Below are 25,988 nucleotides of genomic sequence, written 5' to 3' on the forward strand. Positions count from 1 at the left end.
CATACCCATAAGAACCTCCAAATGAAAGTTAGAAAAGTGCACAAAACAATAAAACACATGGGACTCGTACCCATGAGAACCCCTGTGAGGAGGTTTGAAACGTGCACAGAACAGCAGAGCACATGGGACTCGTACCCATTAGAACCCCTGTGAGGAGGTTAGAAACGTGCAGGGAACAACAAAAAACATGGGACTTGTACCCATTAGAACCACATAGATGGAGCTAAAACCCACTACAAACTGCGTAGATGGGACTAAAACCCACTACAAAAACATAGGACTTGTACCCAGTAGAACTGTGTAAATGGGACTAATACCCACAAAAAGAAATTGGGACTTGTACCCATTAGAAACTACGTAGATGGGACTAACGCCCACTACAAACTGCCTAGATGGGACTAAAACCCACTACAAACGACGTAGATGGGACTAAAACCCACTACAAAAACAAAATGTGAAACACCAGGTGAGTACACCATGAACGTTGAAAAGGACTTAAACCTATCAACAATGGTGAAGGATAGACACCCTTTGGAGCAGCACTTTGTAACAGTACAACGACCGACAAATAAACCAGCCACAAACAAATAAAAGGTATGCAAGCTCCAATAAAATGTGTCACAGAACGCTGAATTGAGCATTGTAGGTTCTACCCAAACTCAAGATGTAGATAAGACCCACAAACAATATGTCAGCCACAAGCTGGTATTAAGTTAGGTAGCCAGATAAAGAAAACTGTTGTGATCTGGTTAGAACTAACTCTGGAATACTCTCTATGTAATAGAATGCTGTGATGTACTTGATGATGTTCAAGCATTCCAGTGAGGGAGATAGAGCGAGAGAGTAACGTTGGTGCTGTACTGTGATACCAGCTGAATGTCGAATAAATACTTGACATCAACCTTCATGAAGAACTGACTCTTCATTACACTGGCGACGAGTGGTTAATGCCTGATTGGGGACAGGTAACAAGCCGAAGCACCAATTCCCCTGCCTTCGTATTTGGATTTTGGACTTGGGACTACGTTGGAATCGTTTCTAATTTCTCCGACTATTTTCGAGATCGGACGAAGCAAGGCGTCATCCTTAACTGCTATGGTGTGACTTTTGGTGAGACATTACACAACCTTTAACTTTCAAATAGATGAAAGATTCTTACCTTTGAGGACTGGCAGTTGATCGCGAGCCTTGTGTTGCTTCACGAGCCTTCCGCGAGCCTTCCTGCAGTGAAACGCACTCGGAACGCACGTTTCACGTTGCGTTACGCTCCTAGTTACGCTCCTCGTCATTGGGGCCATTTTGTTTGGGATCTCCATGGCAACGCTTTCGCAAAGCGAGTGAAACGCGTAGAAAACACGGACTAGTTTTTTTTCTCTAATGAACTTTATTTCACTGCGCTAACAAGGGAAACTGGTTTAATCTCTATTTTTAAGCTGATTGAGCGGAAGGAAAGTAAATTACTACATTATTTTTGGACTGCAAACACAAGAGTTGTTTGATGTTAAGGTTAACATTACATGGCATGTTAAATATTACGAAAATATTTTAAATAAGTTCCCTGTGAAAGTTAACTGAGCAAGATGGCGTTGGCCTCATCTTCCAGCATGTCACAACCACCACCATTTCTTTCTGAAGAAGGTGATCCTATCCTGCCCTGGAAAAGATGGAAGAATCTTTTCGATTCGTACATTGTGGCCATTGGAGGGGAAAAATTTTCTGCGGTTAGGAAGCAAGCAATTCTTCTTCACAATTTGGGCGTGGAGGGAAGAAATACATATGACAGTATGGATTTACTCCCCATTGGCGAGGGTGATGGTTCCCCCAATGATGTGTACGAAATGTCTCTGGTTATGCTTGAGAAATATTTTGGCCCTCGCATCAATGTTGTCTTGGAAAGACATAAGTTTTTTACCAGAATCCAAGGTCCGGTGGAACGTGTTGGCAGTTACGTTGCAGCATTGAAAACTCTTGCTCGCACGTGTGAATTTGGTGACCTTTCGGATTCATTAGTAAGAGACCAATTGGTGAGGTGCACTAACAGTGTTCGTGTTCAAGAAAAGCTTCTATCTAAGAACCGTTCTTTAACTGAAGCTGTTGCTATTGTGGAGGGAATGGAGAACACTTCCAAATGGGTGAAGGAAATTAGGAAAAATAAGGAAGAAAAAATTCCCAAGCCCAGTGATGTACATGCTATTGAGGAAGAGGAAAGCCAGGAGGGTTGCAATACATTAGCTAAGGTTTCTTCTTCTTCTTCCACTAGCAAAACACCTGTGGGAAAGGACGCACGTGCACGTACTCCTTTTAAGGGTGTTCATAACAAGGGTGAACGTGACAATCACTCTCTTGAGGGAGGTAATGATTCTAGTGATAAACCCGTTCCCTCTAATTCTAAACCCAAGTGTATGAGATGTGGAAGTTTTTCACATTTTTCTAACTACCCACATTGTTTTGCAAGAGAGGCTGTATGCAATAAGTGTGGTGTTAAAGGACATTACGCTAGGGTGTGTAAGGGGTTTGATAAAAATCGCAATGTGCAGAAAAATCCTGAAGTTATACGCACTGTCCTCTTGAATGTGAAGGCTGATAGTGGGGAGGTGGATGCTGACAGGGTGATTATGCCAGAATGTAAGATCATGGTGGATGAATATGATTTTACTGTACTAGCGGATTCTGGTTCGCCTTTTACCATGATTGGTAATAAGCAATGGGATGAATGTGTGGGTCTTGAAAATGTGGCCTTGTTACCACCTGACATCAACCCTGTTAGTTATGGTGGTGCCAAAATTGATGTCCTCGGGTATGTCCAAGCTCGCATCGGATTTAAGGATAGGCACACTATTGGGAAAGTCTATGTGGCTGTAAGAGGGGACAATTTGCTTGGATGGAGGCATCAACGGGATTTGGGAATAATGCTTAACCCTTGTGCAAAGGATCCCAGGGATCAAGTCATGTTGGTAAACTCTCTGAGTGTGAATGATGATTGTTATGACAAGTTCCCAGAAGTTTTTTCGGATGCTTTAGGTTGTCTCAAGGGATTTGAACATCGCATCGTCTTAAAGGAAAGAGCAGTACCGTGTGTGCACAAAGTAAGGAGGGTGCCAAACATGATGATTGAACCACTTAAAGCTGAATTGCAGAGACTGCTTAAATTGGAGATCATTGAAGAAATTGAAGCCTCGGAGTGGCTTGCACCCATTGTTCTTGCTCCTAAGGATGGTGGGGCAAGTGTTAGGATGTGTGTGGACTTGAGAGGGTTGAATGAGTGGATTTGGGTTGACCGTCAACCATTACCCAACATTTCTGAGTCCATTAGTATGCTAAAAGGGGCCAAAATCTTCAGTGTGCTAGATTTATCTTCGGCCTACCACCAAGTCACACTGCACAAAGACTCAAGACATCTTACATCGTTCGTGACGCCTTTGGGAGCTTATAGGTTTTTACGAATGCCCTTTGGATTGGCTTCGGCGGCGGCGTGTTTTCAAAGGGTCATGAAGATGGTTCTTGGAAAAATACCCAATGTAATGTTTTTCCAAGATGATATCTTGATCTATGGGGGAAATGAAGAGGAACATCGGTTGACTCTCTATACTGTGTTAGAGAAGCTGAGAGGTGCAGGACTTGCAGTTAAAAAACAAAAATGTCGTGTGGGTTTGAAGTCTGTAACATACTTGGGGCATGTAATCTCAGGGGAGGGTATACAACCCAAATTGGAATTAGCTGAAGCTGTGGTGAAGGCTCCTGTCCCTCAAGATAAAGATCAGGTGAGATCATTTTTAGGTCTCGCTGAGTTTTACTCCAAATTTGTTCCAGGGTTCGCTAGTGTAGCTGAACCGATTAGGACTCTACTCAAGAAGGGGACACAGTTCACATGGTCTGGGGAATGTCAGGAGGCCTTTGCGTGCATAAAAGCTGAGATTGGTAGGATGCCCACCTTAGGTCACTTTGATGTGAATTGCAAGACGGTCTTGACGACGGATGCCAGCTTGAAGGGTTTGGGAGCGGTGCTTTCCCAGGTAGTGGATGGTGAAGACAGGGCAATAGCGTTCGCTTCCAGGGCCCTTAAAGATGCGGAGGCTAATTATTCTTGCATTGAAAGAGAAGCATTGAGTGTCTTCTGGGCAATTCAACACTTTAAGTTTTATCTTTGGGGTATTCCTTTTCAGGTCCGGACAGATCATCGGCCTTTGGTTCAAGTTTTTTCGTGCCGTCCTAATGAAAATGTTACACCTAGGCTCAAGCGTTGGAGTGAAGGACTCCAGGAATTCAATTTTGTGGTCCGTTATATTCCTGGTTTGAGTAACAAGTCTGCGGATTGTCTTTCGCGTCTACCAGTTGGACAGGTTTCAGACTGTAGTGTGGAGGAAAGTGTGTTGTGGGTGGCAGAATCTGCCTTTTCGTCTAAAGAGTGGCTGGAGGGTGTAAATAATGATAGGGATTTTGTTTTCCTTAAAGACTGGATTAGTCATGGTTGGCCTGACTACAAGACTTTGGATTTGGAAATGAGATCTTTTTGGGGTGTGAGAGAGGAGTTGTCGTTTTGTTGCGACAATCTTATGAGGGGTGACAGAGTAATTCCTCCAAGTGTTTTTAGGGATAAAGTAATTAACCTTGCTCATGAAGGTCATTTGGGCAGGAGTTTAACCAAAGCTCGGGTGAGGGAGAAGTATTGGTGGCCTAGTATGGATCACATGATCGAGGCTGTGGTTAAGGACTGTTTGTCTTGTGCTGCTAATGATAAGTCGCATACCCCTAGCAAAGTTCCTTTGTCTCCCGTGGAGGTTCCTGAGAGGGTTTGGACGAAGTTGGGCTTAGATATAGTGGGTCCATTTGAGTTGTTACCTTCTTTTGAACGTTTTGTTATTTTGCTGGTGGATTATACCTCAAAGTGGGTTGTCACTAAATGTGTGTCTGTGGCTAACACAAAAACAGTGTTGAACTTTCTTAGGGATGTTTTTGCGGCAGAAGGAGTTCCAAGTTTTTTGGTTACGGACAATGGGGTACAGTTTGTTTCCCATGAAATGTGCAATTTTCTGAAGGATTTTAACATTGTTCACCAGAAGACAGCTTTGTACTCTCCCCAGGCTAATGGGTTAGCTGAGAGGATGAACAGGGTGGTCAAGAGTTGTGCTCAGCGGGCTTTGGAGTTGAGGTTACCCTTTGATACTGTTTTGAGAGACACCTGGTGGGCTCACCGCACCACACCTAATGCTATCACGCTTAAGTCTCCTTTTGAAGATTTGAGGGGGAGGAAGGCTTCTTCTAAGTTGAATCCTGGTTGGCTACCTGCTAGTACTGGCAATGGTATGTCTGCAGACATGAGACGCACCAGGGTTATGGATTATCAGAGGAGGTATAAATCATGTTATGATTCTAGGATGAATGTAAAATACAAGAAGTGGTGCGTGGGTGACAAAGTTCTGGTGAAGAATCCTAGACACACTTTTAAGGGTAGATCTGGTTTTTTAGGTCCTTTTACCATTGTAGCCATCAAGAAGAATGTAGTCAAAGTTGACACAGATTGCTGGTGGAGCATGTCTAGGTTGGTCAGGTATTCTGGTGGGTTCCTTGACAAGGAAGTTTCCAGACCTGTGTTGACGGAGGTAGAATATTCTGACGACAGTAGTGTTCCTGATAGTAGGGAGTTCAGAAGTCCTTCTACTAGGTGCAGGAGTGTGCCTGTCAAGTTGAGGGATTATGTGTTGCGTTAGGGTTATTCTCATTTTGCTTTTCTTGTTTAAGATATGATGTTATACAGTGTTATTTTTTGTATTTGTTTTAATGTTTTTTTAATGCTATTATTTATGTTTGGTGGTTGTTTATTGGGAGGGGGATGTGTTGTGATCTGGTTAGAACTAACTCTGGAATACTCTCTATGTAATAGAATGCTGTGATGTACTTGATGATGTTCAAGCATTCCAGTGAGGGAGATAGAGCGAGAGAGTAACGTTGGTGCTGTACTGTGATACCAGCTGAATGTCGAATAAATACTTGACATCAACCTTCATGAAGAACTGACTCTTCATTACAAAAACATTATACAATAACATGTGTGCGTGTAACAAACTACAACACACTTGACCCCAATGACATATTCAAGCAATGCGGTGTGCGTGTCACCGAAGATTGGCAGGAGAAGACACGCTCCAAATGTCCCATAGATGATGTCCATCCTAGCAAAATTAAAACACAATAGTGCTAGGTGCTAGAGCAAAATGAAAAAAATGACTACTGTCACTCCACAAGAAACGAAGACTTTACCGGCGATAAGGTGTGCCATTTCCCACACGCGTTCATGGAGAATAAAGATCGCAGCTACGTAGTTGCAAAGGTGTGGAAAGTTTCCAAGGAGACAAGGAAAGAAATATGGCGGCACATGCGGTTGACTTTCGCCGGGTGGCTCACGGTGGCTCAGTGTTGCAGAGTTTCAGGTGATTTCTGTTGCGCGCGCGTACCAAGCATAGCTGCACAATGCGCGGTCGTGAGCAACAGTAGAGGAGAAAACCAGCTGCATCATCTTGCCCCTTTGAAGAGTCAGAACTCCACTGTGATTGAGAATCCAAACGGGTGTTCTAAGGTAAGACAAACTCGCGCACAGCATGAGGCACAATGATGTTGCATATAAAATTCAAAGATAAATGCCAAAGTAAAATAACATCCAGCAATGTACTTACAGTTAAAACATCGCACAGAAAAAAAAACGTAGAACCTCATGTAACGATGCGGTAAAGATGTGGGTTAGACAAACTAGTATTTTATGTCAAGACCGGAGGCTCCTATTATGCTTACTTTTCTTGCTTTATTCCAATAGCAGCAAGATAAAACTACGACTCCCAGAAGGCTTGGTGAAAGAACTACCAGCCAATGGGAAACAAAGAAACAAATACTGACCAATCACAACCAAGGTAATAGTATAAGGTCTATCGTGACTGCGAACAGCCCTCTTTTCTTGCTGCTCGCAGTCAAGATAAGTACCTTTTTCTGTCATTACCATTAATTGTGACTTACGTTTATTGAATTGTGCTCTGTTTATTGTATTGCTGAGCTTTACAGCGTATTTTCGCTGCTTCTGTTTACCTCGCGCTCCTACGGGAGTTCATGCCTTTGGCTTTACCGTCCCCCCCCCCCCACGCGCTCTCCACGCTTTCTCTGCCCCACTCGCGCCTCTCTCACCGCTTGCTCTCTCAAACGGTGGCGCAGCGCTCCGGAACTTCTCCTCAGCTCGACGCAGCTGGTATCGGCTCACTCGCTTCGCTTCCTCAGTTCTTGTGGTTTCCTGTTCCCTGGCTTACACGCCCCTAGAGGGAGGGGTTTTCCTCCTTTTCACACGCCCATTATCTTTCCTCACAATTAACCCTTTCTCTTCGGGTTTGTGCAGCTTTCTCAGTATATTTTCACCATGCAAGTTTCAAATGAGCCTAATGACAATGAAGGTGATGAGTTTAAGGAGGATTTAAGTTCTTTTATTAATTCCTCAGTGGAAACTGCTGTTGAGGCTTCTATGAAGCGTTTTTCCAAGACTATGGAGATTTCTCTCTTGAGTTTAATGACCAAAGCAATGGCCCAATCTGCGGGGGATAGCAGAAAACTTACAGTGGTACACTCCAAGGTTTCTTCTTTGGCGTCAAAAGTGGTTGGTGAGTCTTCCTCACATATGACAGAGGACGTGGTTCCTCCCAGGCCTCCTACTCAGGAGGGGTTAAAAAGTCTAGCTGGCAAGCGTAAGGCCAAGTCCAATAACCCGGAGGTACCACAGAAATTGGTCATTTCTACAATTTACGATACAGATGACGATATGGGTGACGCCAATGACCTTGATGATGTTTTTGACATGGTAAGCCCATCGTCCCCTCCTAAGAAATTAAAATTGGATGCTTTTGCATCGGAGCAGGTGCTTGACCCAGAGGGTACTCCTCTTTTTGACCCTGCTTCTATCAGACACCCTAATTCTACCGAATGGTTCCCTATTGGCCACGTGGGAGAGTATATCACCTCCAGACTTCGTCTTCCTTTAGACAAAACTGTAAGAGCTAAATTAAAGTCCGAGTGTCCGAAGCCCTCTCTCCCTTCTCATATAACTTCTACCCCTGCTATTGATCAGCCTCTCCTCACTTTCTTTTCAAAGTTTGGCAAGGACCCACGCAAAGGGGTGGACAAGGCTTGGTCTTCCTGCCAAGACAAACTGCTTGATTTAGTGGGGCCGTTGGCCCGCGTTTTCGATTTGGCTGAATCAGCTCGCCTGGATGGCTCAGAACTTAATCCAGAAGATATTTCTCTGTGGGTCCAACGCGCTTTTTGTCTCTTGGGCAACACTAATGTGGCCTTAACTCATGAGCACCGCAAGGGCCTCTTAATCAAGTTAGATCCCAAGCTTGCCAACCTTGCCCCCCTTGATCCCGGTGTCAAGGCCGATGGTCTTCTCTTTGGAGATTCGTTAGTGAGAGATTTAAGTCGGTTCGTCACCACCTTTGCCTCCTTGGATAAGGCGCAGCAGTCCATCAAAAAGGTCTTCCCGTCTCGGGTTTTTGGCAGGGCCGGAAGAGGCAGGAGCCGCTCTACCGGCCGTGGGTTCCAGTCCCAAGGCTCCCGTGGTGCCTTCAACTCCAACCAACAGGATTTCAAGCCCCAATTTTACCCCCAAAGAGGTCGGGGCTACAGAGGCAGGGGCCAACGTGGTTTCCGCCACAACAACAACAACTCTCAACAAGGTGAGTGCAGTGATTCCTGTTGGGGGTCGTTTAGCTCTTTTCCTTCACAGGTGGCAGACTCTCACTGCAGATTCATGGGTTCTCGACACCGGCCAAGGTTATCGTATCGAGCTTTACGCTCCTCCTTTTCAACACGTTCTTCCTGCCCCTCTAGTGTTCTCAACAGAAATGTCCCTCCTGGTCTCCTCGGAAATACAGGCCCTTCTCTCCAAAAGAGCTATTCTCGTTTCCCCCTTCGATCCCTCAGGTTTCCTCAGCACCCTTTTTCTTGTTCAGAAGAAGAACAAAAAGATGAGACCGGTGATCAATCTCAGATTTTTCAATCAGTTTGTGGTTTATCGCCACTTCAAAATGGAAACCATTCTTCATTTACGAGACACCTTGCGTCAAAACGATTGGATGGTCCGCATCGATCTCCAAGACGCTTATCTTTCTATTCCTATTCACGAATCCCACACGAAATTCCTCCAATTTCAATGGCAAAACGTCACTTATCGTTTTCGATCTCTGTCCTTCGGTCTTTCTTCAGCACCCTGGTGCTTCACAAAAGTAATGAGACCCATTGTAGCTTATCTAAGATCTCTGGGGATCAGACTCATCATTTATCTCGACGACATTCTTCTCATGAACCTAGACAAACTGGCATTATTGAACGATCTCAACACTACCCGCTCTCTTCTATTGGAATTGGGCTTTCTCCTCAATTTAGAAAAGTCCTCTCTCATCCCGTCTCAGAGTATGGAGTTTCTGGGGTTCCGCATAGACTCTCCCTTGGCTTCTCTGTTTCTTCCACAGTCCAAGATCTCCACGATTCAAACGGAGATTTCCCAGGTTCTGCGCCGTCCACTCATTTCTCTCAGGACCCTTGCGAGAATAGTCGGCCTTCTATCGGCTTCCATTCAGGCTATCTTCCCAGGTCCCCTTCATTATCGCGCTCTTCAACGCCTAAAGATCAGGCATCTTCGACAAGGTCTCGCCTATTCCGATCACATAGAATTAGATCTCGAATCTCACCTGGAACTGCAATGGTGATTAAACCATTTGGAGGCCTGGAACGGTCGAACCATTTTCGCTTCCGCCCCAGATCTTGTATTGGAATCCGATGCAAGCCTGACGGGTTGGGGCGCCCGTTGTGGACCAATATCGACTGGCGGTACATGGTCAAAAGAGGAGTCCAAATTGCACATCAACTGTTTAGAGATGCTTGCAGGCTCCTTTGCAATCCAGAGTCTGGCAAAAGACAAAGTAAGTTGTACCATCCTTCTTCGCATGGACAATGTTGCTGCGGTTCGCTATATAAACCATCTCGGTGGCACAAAATCGAAGGCTCTAGCAGATCTAGCAAAAAGTCTTTGGGAATTTTGCCTTTCCAACAAACTATCGCTCTCTGCGGAATACCTCCCAGGAGACCTCAACGCTGTGGCCGATTGGCATTCTCGCTTCCTCCGGGATTCCAGCGATTGGAAGCTTCTTCCCTCCGTGTTTCTCTCCCTCTCTCAGTTGTGGGGTCCTTTCTCAATAGACCTCTTTGCTTCCCGACTCAATTCCCAGTTGCCTCATTTCTTCAGCTGGCGTCCGGATCCTTTGGCTCTAGCGACCGACGCCTTCCTCCAAGATTGGTCCCTTCACCTCAATTATGCCTTTCCTCCTTTTCTGTTGATCAACAGAGTCCTATCGCAAGTGCGTCACCAAATGACGTCTCTGGTGATAGTAGCTCTCTTTTGGCAGTCCCAGATTTGGTTCCCGTCACTCCTGGAATTGGCGGTGGACTTTCCTGTCCTTCTTTCTCCTTTCCCCAATCTTCTCTCGGATCCTCAGGGCAACCCCCATCCTTTAGTGGTCGACCAGTCTCTGACGTTGTCCGCCTGGAAAATCTCCAGCCTTCCTCTTCTGATTTCGTCATTTCACAGGAAGCTTCAGTCTTTATCAGTCGGGCATGGGCCCCAGGCACCTCCAAGGCTTACAAGTCCGCCTGGTCTCTTTGGTCAAGCTGGTGTCTGCAGAAATCTGTCGATCCCGTTTCAGCCTCTTTAAATTTCATGGTTAATTTCTTAGCCTCTGAGGCTAGCTCCGGCAAATCCTATCGTACCATCAACCTATACAGATCTGCCATTTCTCTCAATCATGCCCACATTGATGGAAAACCTGCGGGGGCTCATCCCTTGGTATGCAGATTGCTAAGAGGAATTCGTTTTTCAAAACCGCCTTTGGCTAAGTATTCTAGTTTATGGGATGTCAATTTGGTTTTGCAGTTGTTTTCTGACTGGCCTGACAATTCTGCTCTTTCTTTGAAAATGATTTCAGCTAAACTTACTATGTTATTATGTTTAATTTCCATTAAACGAGTATCTGATGTGAAAGCCTTAGATGTTTCTTCTAGACAGTTTACTCCTACCGGTGTGATGTTTCATATTCACAAACGTACCAAGACCAATTTACATTCTGTGTTCTATCCCTATTTTCCCTCCAATCCCAAATTGTGTGTAGGTCAATGTTTAAAAGTTTATGAAAGTAAGACCTCTGCTCTCAGGACTTCCTCCAGCTCCCAACTCCTGATTTCTTTTTGTAAACCCTTTCATCCTGTTTCTGCTGCTACTTTGGCCCGTTGGGTTCGTTGGGTCATGTCCCTGGCCGGTATTGACGTCTCCGTTTTCGGAGCTCGTTCCACTAGAGGAGCCATGGCTTCTAAAGCCTTTTGGGCTGGCTCCCGTCTGGAGGATATCCTGAAGTCAGCAGATTGGTCTAATGATACAGTGTTCCGTACATTTTATTGCAAACCTGTTCTTACTGCTTCTTCTTTGGTGGTTGATATGCTTTAAACAAGCATAATAGGAGCCTCCGGTCTTGACATAAAATGTAGATTTTCCTAATAAATTATGACAAAGTCTTAATTTTATTAAAGACACGGAGGCGAGTATTATCCCGCCACAACACTTCTAACTGGTGTTCTCCCTCCCCACAGGAACTCCTGCGCTGCCACCGGCATCATCCTGAGGTCATCATGAATTCTACCAAGATCGTTCCTTCTGTGACGTCACCTTCCGTCCTTGGATTTGACCTTCTCTCCGAGTCTCCTCTGGTGGTCTTCGGAAAAGAACTTTTTACGTGGACTTTGACTTCATGCATTTTGTTCTCTGTTTCTCCTTTATTTTTGCATTCTCTGTAATTGCTCGCATAAGAAAAGAGGGCTGTTCGCAGTCACGATAGACCTTATACTATTACCTTGGTTGTGATTGGTCAGTATTTGTTTCTTTGTTTCCCATTGGCTGGTAGTTCTTTCACCAAGCCTTCTGGGAGTCGTAGTTTTATCTTGCTGCTATTGCAATAAAGCAAGAAAAGTAAGCATAATACTCGCCTCCGTGTCTTTAATAAAATTAAGACTTTCCCTCATAATTTATTAGGAAAATCTACATTACACCACAACACAGTTCAATTTGCCTGCGGCTGTCCGGCCACTTAAAAGAAGTTTTCCTTGTAAGAGTCAGCAGGCTCCACAAATAAAACGCAACGTGACTTGTCTCAAATAGAAGATGAGATACCATGCAGGCAGAACACAACTATATATGACTGTACATCATTTTTTTTTTTTACTAGAAAGTTGACAAGAAAAACATGTAGTTGCTTGTAGAAGTAAAGCCACTCATTTCACCACGTTTCTTGTCTTGTGAAAACACGAGTCCATCACTGCACAGTGTTGTGCCAGCAGACATGTCTTCAAAGCACAGAAAAACAAAGCTTGTGAGGCACACAGTGAGCATGTAAAGCTTGTAGTAGCTACCAAATCATGTTGTATGGAGCGTACTCCAGACAGGTGTAGCTTGCCATGAATGTTTGTTGTCCACAAGTTGAATAGTGAGCACAGCACACCAAGGCTGGGGCTGTCCGGTGTAAAGGACACTGGTGGAGTGCTGAGGATCACACAAGATCACGCATGAAGTACACGCAAGCTGGGGCCAACTTGTCATGCTGAGGATCACACAAGTTGTCATAGCAGATAGAATACCCAGTCCTTGTAGCCAATGATGTACACACAGGCTGGGGCTGTCTGATGTAAGAGTCACTGGTGGAGCAGGCACGCCGTGTACTTCAGACTGGAGGTTTCTTCTTTGTTTCCATAGGTTTCCTTTGAAGATTTCTTGTTTCAGTAAGATCTTTCTAAAACACGCCTAGTTTTGTTTCAAGAATAGTCTCCAAAAATCTGTAGTGGCGAGGTCCACAGCCAGGATGTGGTTTTAAGTAGATTTATTGAGTTGGTTACAAGTTGATGAGTTGTAGAGTTGCAGCCCCACCAGGACAAGTCTTCCTGCTGCTCAGCCCATACTCCAACTGACACACTCGAGCATCCAAGCACCCAAACATTCCATTCAAGACCATCACACCAACATTCCATGCATCACATTCACACTGGCTGAGCCGCTAGGGAGTAAGCAACCAGATAAATACAACACAGGTTACTACATAACTGTTCTCCATTTAACCAGCAGTAAACTAAGATCACAGTGAAATCCTGTCCTTGGTGACTATATCTGTGTATCCAATTCCTCTTTTGATTTTTCATAAATGATAATTTACATCCAAATAAACCCACAGAAATCGGTGAATTAAGGAACTAAAAAAAGTTTTCTATTACAAGACCATACTCTTCTAATTTGTCTTTTGTGTTTCGTTTGAAAAGATTACTATAAACCAATCTATTGACATGTATATGCTGGACGGTTGGATTCTATTTACACAGCACATCAATCCTAGTTTGAAACCATTGATCTCAATGGTTCTTCTCTTGGAAGGACCCTTTCTCTTTCTATGCGTTGCATAAATATGATCTGATATCGATTTCAGTGTGAGGAAACCCGTGTTTTGCTTGTTCCCTCCAGAGGAGACCAGGCATTTAAAAGAGTGCAGTAAACACAGCAAGGTAAAAGTGCCAAAAACATTTCCTGATTTGTATGAGTCTGTAGAGCTGTGGGCCCTAGGCCCACATACCGCTAAAATAGGTGACACAGACACTGGGAGTATAGTGGTTAACTGGCCACGAGCACGTGCTCCCGGGCCCTTTTATTAGCATGGTCACGTCACTCGTGAGGCCTGAGATGGATGCGTGTGGGGTGCATGTGTGTCCAGCCCTAGAGGGAGTGGCTGGAAATACCAGTGCTTGCTGAAACACTACAACATGTCCAGCAGGACACTACAGAGTCCACACCCCCACGTAACTGAGGGAGCGCCTCCTTGTCATTGATAATGTGCAAAATGTGCACCGACGCAATTTGTAATACAGAAGAGTCCGCGTTATCGTCTGCTGGACCTTCTGTAATACAGAGGGTGCACAGAGGAGTGCAAACACCAGTGCCCCCAGCACCCATGCCTCTGATACTCTCACCTCTGCAGCGGTGCAGCTGCTAGCCGGACTCGGCCACATATGTCTTGTTCTAGTACTAGGCTATTACATTTCCAGGTGGCCGAACCTGTCGCTGCTTTATGCCAGCTGTTTCTGTAGAGGTTCTCTCAGTGGCTGCACAAACTACAGATGTGGAAACTAGGATTAAAGGAAACATTTCTCCCACCTGGTTCTACAATAAAAGATGTGGCTCTATACTGGATGTTTTACTAGTGGCTTCCGCCATACGGCTTTGTTTTCCACTTAGAAACTATAATGTGAAATATAATTTATACACTTTGATTAGAAAATGGTATCAAAACTAAATTTGCATCACGCAGGTAAGCTGGACCACTGACAGAGTTAAAGTTTTATTACCCATTGCTGTTATGGTAGGAGATAACAAATAGATTCTGTCTGACCCCGCCTGAAGTGAAGCCCCATGGCACACATGTTTCTGTCTCACATTCTACTCACTTCAGACTTCTGTTGACCCCGCTCTGCAGCTGCCACTTCAAAGGATGGCCACACCAAGGCCAGGGTTAGAAAAATAAGTTTCTGGGTCTGCCAAGCAGGAAATCTGAGACCGAGTAGAATGTGCCACATCTTTCTGCATTGAGAAGGAAGGCTACCAATTGAGAAGGAAGGCTATCAATTGAGAAGGAAGGCTATCAATTGAGAAGGAAGGCTATCAATTGAGAAGGAAGGCTATCAATTGAGAAGAAAGGCTACCAATTGAGAAGGAAGGCTACCAATTGAGAAGGAAGGCTACCAATTGAGAAGGAAGGCTACCAATTGAGAAGGAAGACTACCAATTGAGAAGGAAGGCTACCATTTGAGAAGGAAGGCTACCAATCGAGAAGGAAGCCTACCCATTGAGAAGGAAGGCTAGCAATTGAGAAGAGAGGCTAGCAATTGAGAAGGAAGGCTACCAATTGAGAAGAGAGGCTACCATTTGAGAAGGAAGCCTACCCATTGAGAAGGAAGCCTACCAGTCGAGAAGGAAGGCTACCAATCGAGAAGGAAGGCTACCAATCGAGAAGGAAGACTACCAGAAGGAATGCTAGCACAAGACTGTCCACTTATTGTATCCCACGTATTTGAGTTCTTGCCAGGTACAGCCCAGATGTTAGCCCTGATGAAGAAGTTATGTTTCCACCAGAAAAGATGTACCTTGCGTTCGCTCGTGGGCAGGCCAGATAGGCTTCATGTGCACAAGATCAAACCTGTGAAGAGCACCTTGAGGTTTTCAGGACATTATTTTAACCCCATGTGGTATTATGTGCCTTTTTCAATGAATTATATATAAGGTGTTTTCTGTTTTCTTTATAGCTTTTGATCTCTGCGTTTTATATTCTTAATTTTGATTACATTTTTGTATTAACTATTTGTCATTTCGACTTATGTCGTATGGCTCTTAAGTTCTGTCATTCTTAACTCTGTTGTTTGGCTAGTCATTACACAGAGGCCACACACATGTTCCCTGCGGAAAGCCTGGCTGCTTGATCCAGGCTTCCGAGGTTAAACCAGGGATTACTCACAGAAACCAGTTTACCTTTGTCGGGTTACTTGGAAAGTTTGGGAGCTCGGGCACAATTCAACTCCGACCTCTGACCTCTCTCCCCATAGCCTCACATTCAGATTTCCTACACTCAGTCTGACAATAATGTTAACACATCCTCATGCAGATTGCGCTTAAATAGCATTTTGTAAAAACATTTAAAACACATTGTTAAATGCATCAGTAGAACTATTTCTTTCTTTCAACATTGGTAAGTAGACAGAACAATAAGCTAGGTAAGTGAATCGACAAGCTGGTGCAGGTTGTAGTAGAGGGTTCAAGACGTTAGAGCCAAACTGAAGCTGATGGAACAAGACACTGGAGCCAGGTGGAAGTAGGTAGAACAAGAAAATAGAGCTAAGTGGAAGTAGGTGGAACAAGAAATTGGAACCACGTTGACGTAGGTGGAACAAGAAATTGGAACCACGTTGACGTAGGTGGAACAGGAAATTAGAACCATTTGACATAGGTGGAACAGGAAATTAGCCCAAGTTGAGGTAGGTGGAACAGGAAATTAGAACCATGTTGACGTAGGTGGAACAGGATATTAGAAACAAGTTGAAGTAGGTGGAACAGGAAATTAGACCTATGTTGACGTAGGTGGAACAGGAAATTGGAGCCAAGTTGACGTAGGTGGAACAGGATATTAGAAACAAGTTGAAGTAGGTGGAACAGGAAATTAGAGCTATGTTGACGTAGGTGGAACAGGAAATGAGAGCTATGTTGATGAAGGTGGAATAGGAAGTTAGAGGCAAGTTGAAGTAAGTGGAATAGGAACTGAAACCAGGTTATAGAAAGTGGATCAAGAAGCTGAAGTCAGGTAGAAGTTGGAGCGGGAAGCTGAAGTCAGTCTGAAGTGGATCCTTCTAAAGAGATCATGGAGTAGCAGGTATTGAAGGCAGTGGTGCTCTGTGGGGACCTTTCTGTGCAGGAGCAGAGGCAGCATTACTTGACACTACTCCACAGAAAGTTAACCAGGATCACTGATAAATACCCTTGTCCTGCATTCATCACACGCATGAAAGAACCTTTGGCACATACATTACTGGTGAATGATGGCACATTCCTCTTTTAACACCCATGTTTTGTTTTTCAGGGACACAGCAGGGCAGGAGAGGTACCAGACTATAACAAAACAGTACTACAGAAGAGCCCAGGTAAACTTGGCATTACTATGTCCTTTGACTTGTGATTAGTGATGGAAAATACCAGCCATGGATCACTTCAGCACAGTTGACAACATTTGTACGGCTTTCTGCCTTTCTTTTTTTCTACGTTGTAATGTTGTACATCTGCATGGCTGAGATTAGGTTGACCTTGGATCTCCAGGCATAGAATAGGGTGTATCATGAACTTACTTTTTAAGAAGGGAGCCAAGCAAGGTTTAGGTTTTTTGGAATGTCTTACCTGTGTTAGGCCACATCTTTGGGACTCTAACCATACTTGTCTACTTAAGAAGTGCCATTGACAGACGCACATTGGACAGGGACTAGGAAACGGGAAATGCAAGAAGGAAAAATCCAAGAGAAAAGCCTTTACAATAAAAGCCTCCAAGGCCTGCAACAGAATTGATGAAGGCCTGCGTCATCAATTCTGAATTTCAGAATGGAATTAAAAATCTCGCTCTCTGAGGTGCGCATCAATAGTCATTGACAAGGTATCCAAGATTCTCAAACGCAGGGATGTCCACACCGAGGACCTTCTTCACTCCTTCTTTTTTCCCTTTTAACATGATCCTGAGGCTCTGCCCATTCCCTTCTGTACACAATCTAAGCTTTGTTCCCTCCTCTCTCTACCAATATATGGAGCACTCTTGCTCCCTATCTAGGTTTGCACCCAATAAGTACTAGTACAGACGTACATATGGCGTGTGGTGCCACCTTATACAAGGTTGTGTCTCGTCCCTGCAAGTCCCTGGAGGTTGCATGGATTGGGGGTTGAGAAAGGGCTTGGGGCGGAGCCTTGAGGAGGTCATTTGGAGCAACCCTGTAATTTAAATCATTAAAATATCAACACTCACTCATTGGAAGAGCATAAGAAACCCATTCATGGACACTGTAGGACAGATCCTCAAAGGGAGTCAAGGCCCATCAATCAACTTTCAGATAATGTGCAGCAAAACATACATTAATGAAAACTGCTGATTTTATCTTTGACCATACCGCCAAACAAAAGAATAAAAAGGGGGTAGTTTGGTTCCGATAAGGGAACAGACGTCTCAGTGGTACCCATTGAGGTGGACAGCCAAAGGCTTCACTTAAAGAAATGCCTGATGAGTTAGGTAGTTGAAAAGATCAAGGCCCTCTATCTTTGAAAGCAGTTTTTTAAAAGTTAAATAAGGTGTATTAAATTGTCTGCACCGGCACTTTTTTTACAGTCTGCCACGTGGTGGCGCTGTTTGTCTAATTTAGAGCAGTTCATAATAGTTGTTTATTATTAATTCAATATACATTCAAAATGACCAATATCTGTCACAAAATCCATTCTTATAGCTTTGGAAGCCTGAAATAATCAGAACTGGCACACCTTTAGGAGTATGTTGGTTAGAAGTTGTGGTGTTACTGTAATATGAAGCGCTGACAGCGGTGCTAGGTGGTGAAAGTGGAAGTGCCCTCCTGACTTGGGCCTTGGCACTTATTTCTTTACAAATTAAGCACTGTTGTATTCCATTTTAAAAAGAAATCCAAGTAGGAAATACAGTACTCCCAATGATCATGTTTATCATAATAAAACTAATGATAATTATAATATTTTGCAATAAAAAACATTAAAACCAAAATACAGTACTTTAAAATGCAATTTCTGCAGGTGACGTAACAACATTGCAGACTAGTATGTACACAATAAAGGAGATTAATTTGTTAAGTGGATTTACAATGACATTTATACATTTCAAATTAATGTATCTAGTTTGATCAGTAATAAAATAGATGAAAAGTTTGGGCTGAATATTTGAATGTTGTTCTTCAGATTTATAGAGTTTGTACAAATGTAAAAAGAGCTAATTGCAGATCAAAATGTTTTAATGAATTTATAAGAACTCCAAAAATTGAACTTGTATGTGCCTGGTCTCCAGAAAATTGCAACATTTCTACCAGCCGGTCAGCTTGGAAAGTGTACAAGTCCATGGTTTGGATACAGGGATCAGTCTGTCTTTCTGGAAAGCATGGTGTGAACTTCAAATGTTTGGTTTCCGCTGTAACTTTTCTCTCTGTTTTTAGGGAATATTTTTAGTCTACGACATCACCAGCGAGCGCTCGTACCAGCACATAATGAAATGGGCCAGTGACGTGGACGAGGTAGGACAGTTTCATTTCTGGATCAATTTATCTTAATGTACATTTTCGAGTAAATCGTTATTGTGTGAGATGCCGCAGACAAAGGCACTCAGCGCCTTGTGCAGGACTGTCACGGAGAATGCACAGGCTGTTATGTATTATAGCTCACTGCCGAGGGCTGCACCGGTTGTTAAAGGCCCTGAACCAGAGATTTACACCGAGCCACAGGCGAGGGCCTTTAACAAATGGAATAACCCAATGCAGAAGGGCTATAAGATTATTAGAGCATTCCACTCACTGAGGGTACCATGTTCTCCATTAGAAAGGGAGAAACAGAAATGTTGGTGCAGAAGGCCTGTAACAACTATTATCAGTCCTGAGCCACTTTATTGTCTTTAATGGAGCTCCCAACATTCCAATGTTCTAATTAGTGTTGACATGCTCGAGACTAACAAATTACAAAACTAAAAAAACTTTCAGAAAATCAATCGGTTTAAACACGGACGAGTGTTCTGTACATCTGAACCCCTCTTTACCTCAAGCAAAATAAAATATTGGGCCTGTGTTATTAGGCCCAAGGGCTTGCCCTCGGAACCATTTCATTTGCCCTCAGAAAGGTCACAAATATTCCTTGATGGGACCAATTACCTACAATTATGACACTGGTTTCTCTCTTCCTCCGTCCTCTCCAGTACAGCAAGTCAACTCTTCACTGTCCTCCATTCCCTTTACATAGCAGAGTGCCCTCTTACTGCACTTGGTCACAGCAAGGTACTGTCTGTGATCTCTCCCTAACTCTCTCTCTCTTCTCTCTCTCTCTCTCTCTCTCTCTCTCTCTCTCTCTCGTGGATCCTCCTCACCCTTCCTCTGTTCCCTCGCACACAGTGAGGTAGCCTCTTCACCCTTCCTCTATTCCCTCACACACAGTGAGGGACCCTCCTCACCCTGCCATTGTTACCTCGTACACAGTGAGGGATCCTCCTCATCCTTCTTCTGTTCCCTTGTACACAGTGAGGGATCTTCCTTACCCTTCCTCTATTCCCTCGTACACAGTGAGGGATCCTCCTCATCCTTCTGTTCCCTCGTACACAGTGAGAGATCTTCCTCACCCTTCCTCTATTCCCCCACACACAGTGAGGGATCCTCCTCATCCTTCCTTTGTTCATTCGTACACAGTGAGGGATCCTCCTCATCCTTCTTCTGTTCCCTCGTACACAGTGAAGGAACCTCTTCACCCTTCCTCTGTTCCCTCGTGCAGTTAGTGTTCTGTCCCCACAGTCCCCCATTTCCCTCACACACAGTGAGGGATCCTCCTTATCCTTCCTTTGTTCTCTCGTACACAGTGATGGATCCTCCTCATCCTTCTTCTGTTCCCTCATACACAGTGAGGGATCCTCTTCACCCTTCCTCCATTCTCTCACACACAGTGAGCTCTCTTGTTCTGTCCCCACAGTCCCCCATTTCCCTCACACACAGCGAGGGATCCTCCTCATCCTTCTTCTGTTCCCTCGTACACAGTGAGGGATATTCCTCACCCTTCCTCTATTCCCTCACACACAGTGAGGGATCCTCCTCATCCTTCCTCTGTTCTCTCGTACACAGTGAGGAATCCTCCTCATCCTTCTTCTGTTTCCTCATACACAGTGAGGGATCCTCTTCACCCTTCCTCTGTTCCCTCGTGCAGTTAGGTATCCTCCACACCCTTCCTCCATTCTCTCACACACAGTGAGCTCTCTTGTTCTGTCCCCACAGTCCCCCTTTTCCCTCATGCACAAAAAGATATGCTCGTCAAACCCTTCCTGCATCTCCTCATACAAAGTGAAGTATCCGCCTCACTTCTCCTCCATTCCCTCAGACGAAGCAAGGTATCCTCCCCGCTGTTCCTCCATTACTTGCACAGTGAGGCCTCCTCCTCACTCTTCCTACATTACCTCATACACAGAGAGGTGTCCATCTCACTCTTCCTCCATTCCCTCACACAGTGAGGTGTCCTCTTCACTCTTCCTTCATTCCCTCAGACATTACAAGGTATCCTGCTCCCAGTGGAGTAACATTATCTCCCTCAGCCCCCGCGCTCCAGGATGCCCTTCAACACTGTGCACGGGCAGCGGGCCCCTGGCCTGAGAGGTCCCAACTAGGTAGGGAGGGGGGACTCCATGTGCTTTGCCGAGGGGGCCCTCAAGTTTCATAATGCCACTGCCTGCTCACTCTTTCGCTAGTTCCCTCAGACACAGCAACGTATTCTCCTCACTCTTCCTTCATTCCCTCAGGTACTGCAAGGTATCCTCCTCACTCTTCCTTCATTCACTACAAGATCTCCTGCTCACCCTTCTTCCATTCCCTCAGACTTTACATTATATCCTCCTCTATTTCCTCATAAACACTGAGGTATCTTCCTCACTCTTCCTCAGTCAAAGCATGGTATTCTCCCCAGTCACACTAGTCTTTCATACTCAGTGAGTTAACCTCTTCACTCTTACTGCATTTTCTCACACACAGTAAGGTATCTTCCTCACTCTTCTTCTATCCCTCGTACTAAGCGAGTTAACACTCACTCTTACACCATTACCCGACGCGCAGTGAGATACCTTCTTCACAGCGAGGTGTCTTCCTCTGTCTTCTGCCATTTCCTCAAGCACAGCGAGGTATCTTCAGGGCTCCTCCACCTGTCGCTCTGGCATATTCCCACTCATGCCACCTTCCTCATACATTACACTCTCTACAGCAGCTGACGGATAAGTTCTGAATGAAAGCGCTGAGAGATGGCTACCCTCAAGATTGCCTATTTAGGCAGGCCAGAAATAATGTTACTCTACATCTGAATGTTCATAACGAACCAATAAGCATATGAAAATGCAATATTTCTATGTTAAGTTGCCACTGTTTCTAACTCATACCATTAAGCTGCATAACTGAAAAATATCATCTTTTTAATGTCTTCTCTTCATAGTACGCACCAGATGGCGTTCAGAAGATTTTAATTGGGAATAAAGCTGATGAAAGTCAAAAAAGACAAGTTGGAGCAGATCAAGGGCTCAAGGTAGGTTTCTGTGCAGACAAACTCTGATAAACTAAGAACATAGAGAAAGAATGGTAATAGCTGTATGAGCACTTGGGAAGCAGCATGACAAGAGATTGCAGCGCTATCCACAATTCACATGTATTCTTGTTGTAATGCAATTTCTGCACCCCCTCTATACTGTTGCCAGTATAGTTGAGTCGGACTCACGGGTTAATGTTTCACAATTTCTTCTTTATTATTATCGAGAGTAATACGGTATGGAAAATGCTCAACGCGTTTCGGCCCCACCGGGATCTTGATCACGGGATTCAAAATATGTTTTCCTTTCACTATGTTTAACTATTTTTGGTTACTTCCGTCCGACCCTACATAGCGGTCCTGGGAAGTGTCGTTTTCAATTTCATTAGTGTCAAAGTGTAAAATCAAGCGTGAAAAAACAGTGAAAAATATTATTTACAATTAAAAGGTGGTTATACATCCAGTTCAGAGTTTTACTAGTCCTGTTAATGTTTTTTCAGTCAATTGTCATCCCTTATTCCAACTCTTCCTGAGTGAGTCCATTTATCTCTCTTCCACCATGATTCATATTTTGCACATTTCACACTCCTTTGTCAGTTCTTTTAATTTCCTTAGATCATTCTATCTAATATTCAGTGAGCTTACCACAGCTATTAATTAATTTTCACATTGGAGAGTTATTACCATTTATACTTTTGGTTTTACTCCGCATTTACGCCCTCCAGTGGACTCGTAGCGGGTATACTCGTATACTGTTCATTTTACTTTGTATCTGATTTCAAATAGTAACCTCCCTTAATTTGATAACATTGCAATACCATTTTACTTTATAGATTTTAGATATCAGCTACCTTCCTTTCTTTTTCTTAATTTAATTAGTCTGCCCAACTATCTGTACAAACTAAAGTTCTCAGTGCTTGTGCAAGATTTGTACAAATAACAACATTAAAACCTTACAAAATTAAAACCATATATTGCTAATTCGTTGAAGCAATTATTTCAGTTTCTCAGTCTATAGATACCATATCTTACTTCTCATAGGTACGTGCACATTTATTTGTCCTGATTGAATCCATATGGGATTAATGTTCTTAAATTCAAAATGTGGCAAGATTCTTTGACGTAGTTTTCATTCCCAATCTCCTCTTTCATTTTTCTCTATCTTCTCAATTGCATACAATTTTAGTTGTTTCTAGCCACTCTGGTGATTTCTTGTTTCTCCACTGCAGTTTAGCATACTTTGCATTTTTTACACCTTCGAAAACCAGAACACATCACACTATAAACCTTTGTAATTCAAGTTGACCATCCTGTTTTCTTCAGCTTCGGACCCTACAAAGATCTATATTCCACTGAGCTTTTATATCCCTATGATGAATGCATTGCTTCAATCTAGGCTGGATTACACCAGTGTGACTGTCATTTCTTCCAAAGAGTAGATTCTCCATTGCCATAAACTTGTTCAGAATTCTTCAGCTTGCCTGTTGGCTAGTACACGTAGATACACCTGGAGTTTAGATCACTGTATTAACTGCCTTTTAAACCACACCCATTAGCAAATCTATAAAGATTGCTCATAAGGCAGTCTATTCTAGTACCCCAAACTTTTGGGCTAAACAATTCACCTTCCACCACTCTTCTCAGAAACTGAGATCTGCCATTGTCTTTCTTGTTGATATTCCCAAAACACGGATGGCTTGAAGCTACGACCATGAATTTTCAATTGCCGCTGACAATGGTCTTTCTATGACTGAGCTCTGACCCAACTTGGCTTACTTCAGATGTCTTCTAAAGACTTTGCTTTCTGATCTATAATTGCTCCAGCTCATCGATATTGTGCGTGTTATGTTTGCCTGGGGCAGAGAACCTTCAGTCTACACGGCGCTTTACAAATATTTGCAATTTAATATAACTCTTGTCACATACAAACACCTCTGACCCAGCACCCACCCACACCTTCCAGAAGCTTCTATGGTCATACACCATAACCATCGGCACAGGGTAATACATGCATACATGCCACAGTATGTATGAATAGAAGAGGTTACAGATTGTGGGCCTCAACCAACTCTCTTCATCCCGAGTTGCTTCTCAATCCAGGCTCTCCCGGGTCATCGTGGTAGTCCTACTGGCAATTTTTGGTCTGAGGGTCGATACCGAGGGCAAATAACTAGTTGTCACGCTTTCTTGGGAAATAACCAGAACCAAACTGCCCTGCCTCCTAAACTAGGGTGTGTATGACTAGTCAGCTTACTGTCGCTCCAAGGTCCAGAACCTTCCCAGAATGGCCTCTGTCTGAGGATAATTTCATAATAAGCAACACCTATGTTTACCTTTAGATTGGGCTTATTGAATCGACATTGTACTGTGTACTCCTATCAATCAGTCGAACCCACTCGCCATTTTGATTTGGCACGGTCCAAGTGTACGTCCTGTTCTTCTGTTGGGATCTTGCATTTCATAGGCCTTCTTTTTCACTCATATTGTGGGTTCAGAATAGTATGCTTCATTTAAGGGTCACCTTCACTCTCAGTTGCACGTTTTTCATACATTGGGTCTAGTTTCAAAACTGATTAAAGAGGTTAATAGGGATCTCAAACTATCTCCTAATTCTCTCTTTGGATTCCATGTGTTTCAGTGGCATTGTTTTCCGATCAGCACCCTGATGTCTGCTCCATTCGAGGTTGCCTAGCCCCATTGTCACTACTCACTTCCATGCTTGGTCTGAGGGCTCAGTGGACTAATGCTTGCATGGCTGGTATATGTGTTTGACCCTTGGTCACAGGTTCGAACCCTGGTGGATCCACTGGGGTAGATAGTGACAATAAACATAATATATTGTGCACCCCCTTCGCTGGCAGACTTCAAAAAGAGACTCGAGACCTGGCTCTTCGAATGGAGACACAGTGCCCAGATACCCCTAGGTGTGACAGTGTTGCACTTTAGCAATACGGTTGATTGATTGATTCCGAGCCAAGATAACCAGATGCACTCTTTACAAATACACAATATCATATGTTAGATCTATGCTCTGTGGATTGTGTTTTGGTATTGATTTGCTGACCGTGACATCGTGTTTGCAATGGGTCCTTGATATTTTATTCTAGTCCATGCCCTATTGCCACTTTTTGTATGTATTGCATATAAATAGAATCCTGCAGAGATCGCTCAGTTACAAGATGGCCGCTCCATAATGGTCGACAATCCGTCAACTGTTTGGGGGAAGTCCAGTCCTGCTTGCTGCTGTTGGGGCACCCATAAACTTTTTTTTTTATAATGTTGAAATCTCTCCTCTAATTCGCATTTCTCATACAATATTATGAAATGTGATATTTAATTGCATTTGTCTTACAGCTTGCTAAAGAATACGGCATGGACTTCTTCGAGACAAGTGCCTGCACCAATATCAACATCAAAGAGGTAATATGGAAATCAAGAACATATGCCACGTTAAAAAGAATGCAAATAGTTGATTTTATATTAAATATACTTGTAGCAATAATTCAGCTACTTATCTTTCTACCTAGATTTATTTTCTATTGATTTAGTGCATAATCGGTGTTGGGACAAGGTCCTAGTGGGATTTACGTAGGATGCAGATGGAGACGTATGAAAACCAATACATTTGGGGGATATGTGCCCCTCTGTACATCACTATTTAGGCCTCATCTGAAATATGTCCAGTCTGGAAATTCACATTTCCTGAAGTCTGAAAACGGATGGGTTCAAAGATGGGCTGGCAATGTAATTTGATCTAAACCTATAGTTTCCCCCTGTCTGCTGTTTTAACAGAGTAGCTTAGATTTGTATGTCACAGCCGGGGGAAAAAAGGAACATTTTAGAGTCATCAAACACTGGTAGCTTTTCCTGATGACATGTAAACTTCAAACAGAAAATGCAAGCCAAAATCACCTTATTTTATTAGCTGGTTAAGCGATTCCTTAATGATTATTAAAGCAAAAAGTGGCAAACTATCCATGATAGAACACCAAGGATATTAAATTAATTTTTAGGTCTCACAAACCGAACA

At 43.6% G+C, this 25,988-nt stretch overlaps 1 protein-coding gene across 1 annotated transcript in view; it reads left to right on the forward strand.

The window, feature by feature from the left end:
* Positions 1 to 25,988, forward strand: part of RAB15 (RAB15, member RAS oncogene family) — a 355,439-nt gene that overhangs the window by 298,204 nt on the left and 31,247 nt on the right. Inside the window, exons 3-6 of the mRNA XM_085627227.1 lie at positions 16,737 to 16,797; positions 18,862 to 18,939; positions 21,869 to 21,958; positions 25,313 to 25,378. Coding sequence (XP_085483353.1) covers positions 16,737 to 16,797; positions 18,862 to 18,939; positions 21,869 to 21,958; positions 25,313 to 25,378 — 295 coding nt within the window. The remainder of the gene's footprint in view (positions 1 to 16,736; positions 16,798 to 18,861; positions 18,940 to 21,868; positions 21,959 to 25,312; positions 25,379 to 25,988) is intronic.

The sequence above is a fragment of the Triturus cristatus genome, chromosome 9 (genome assembly GCF_964204655.1).
Source record: "Triturus cristatus chromosome 9, aTriCri1.1, whole genome shotgun sequence".
Classification (NCBI taxonomy): Eukaryota; Metazoa; Chordata; class Amphibia; order Caudata; family Salamandridae; genus Triturus; species Triturus cristatus.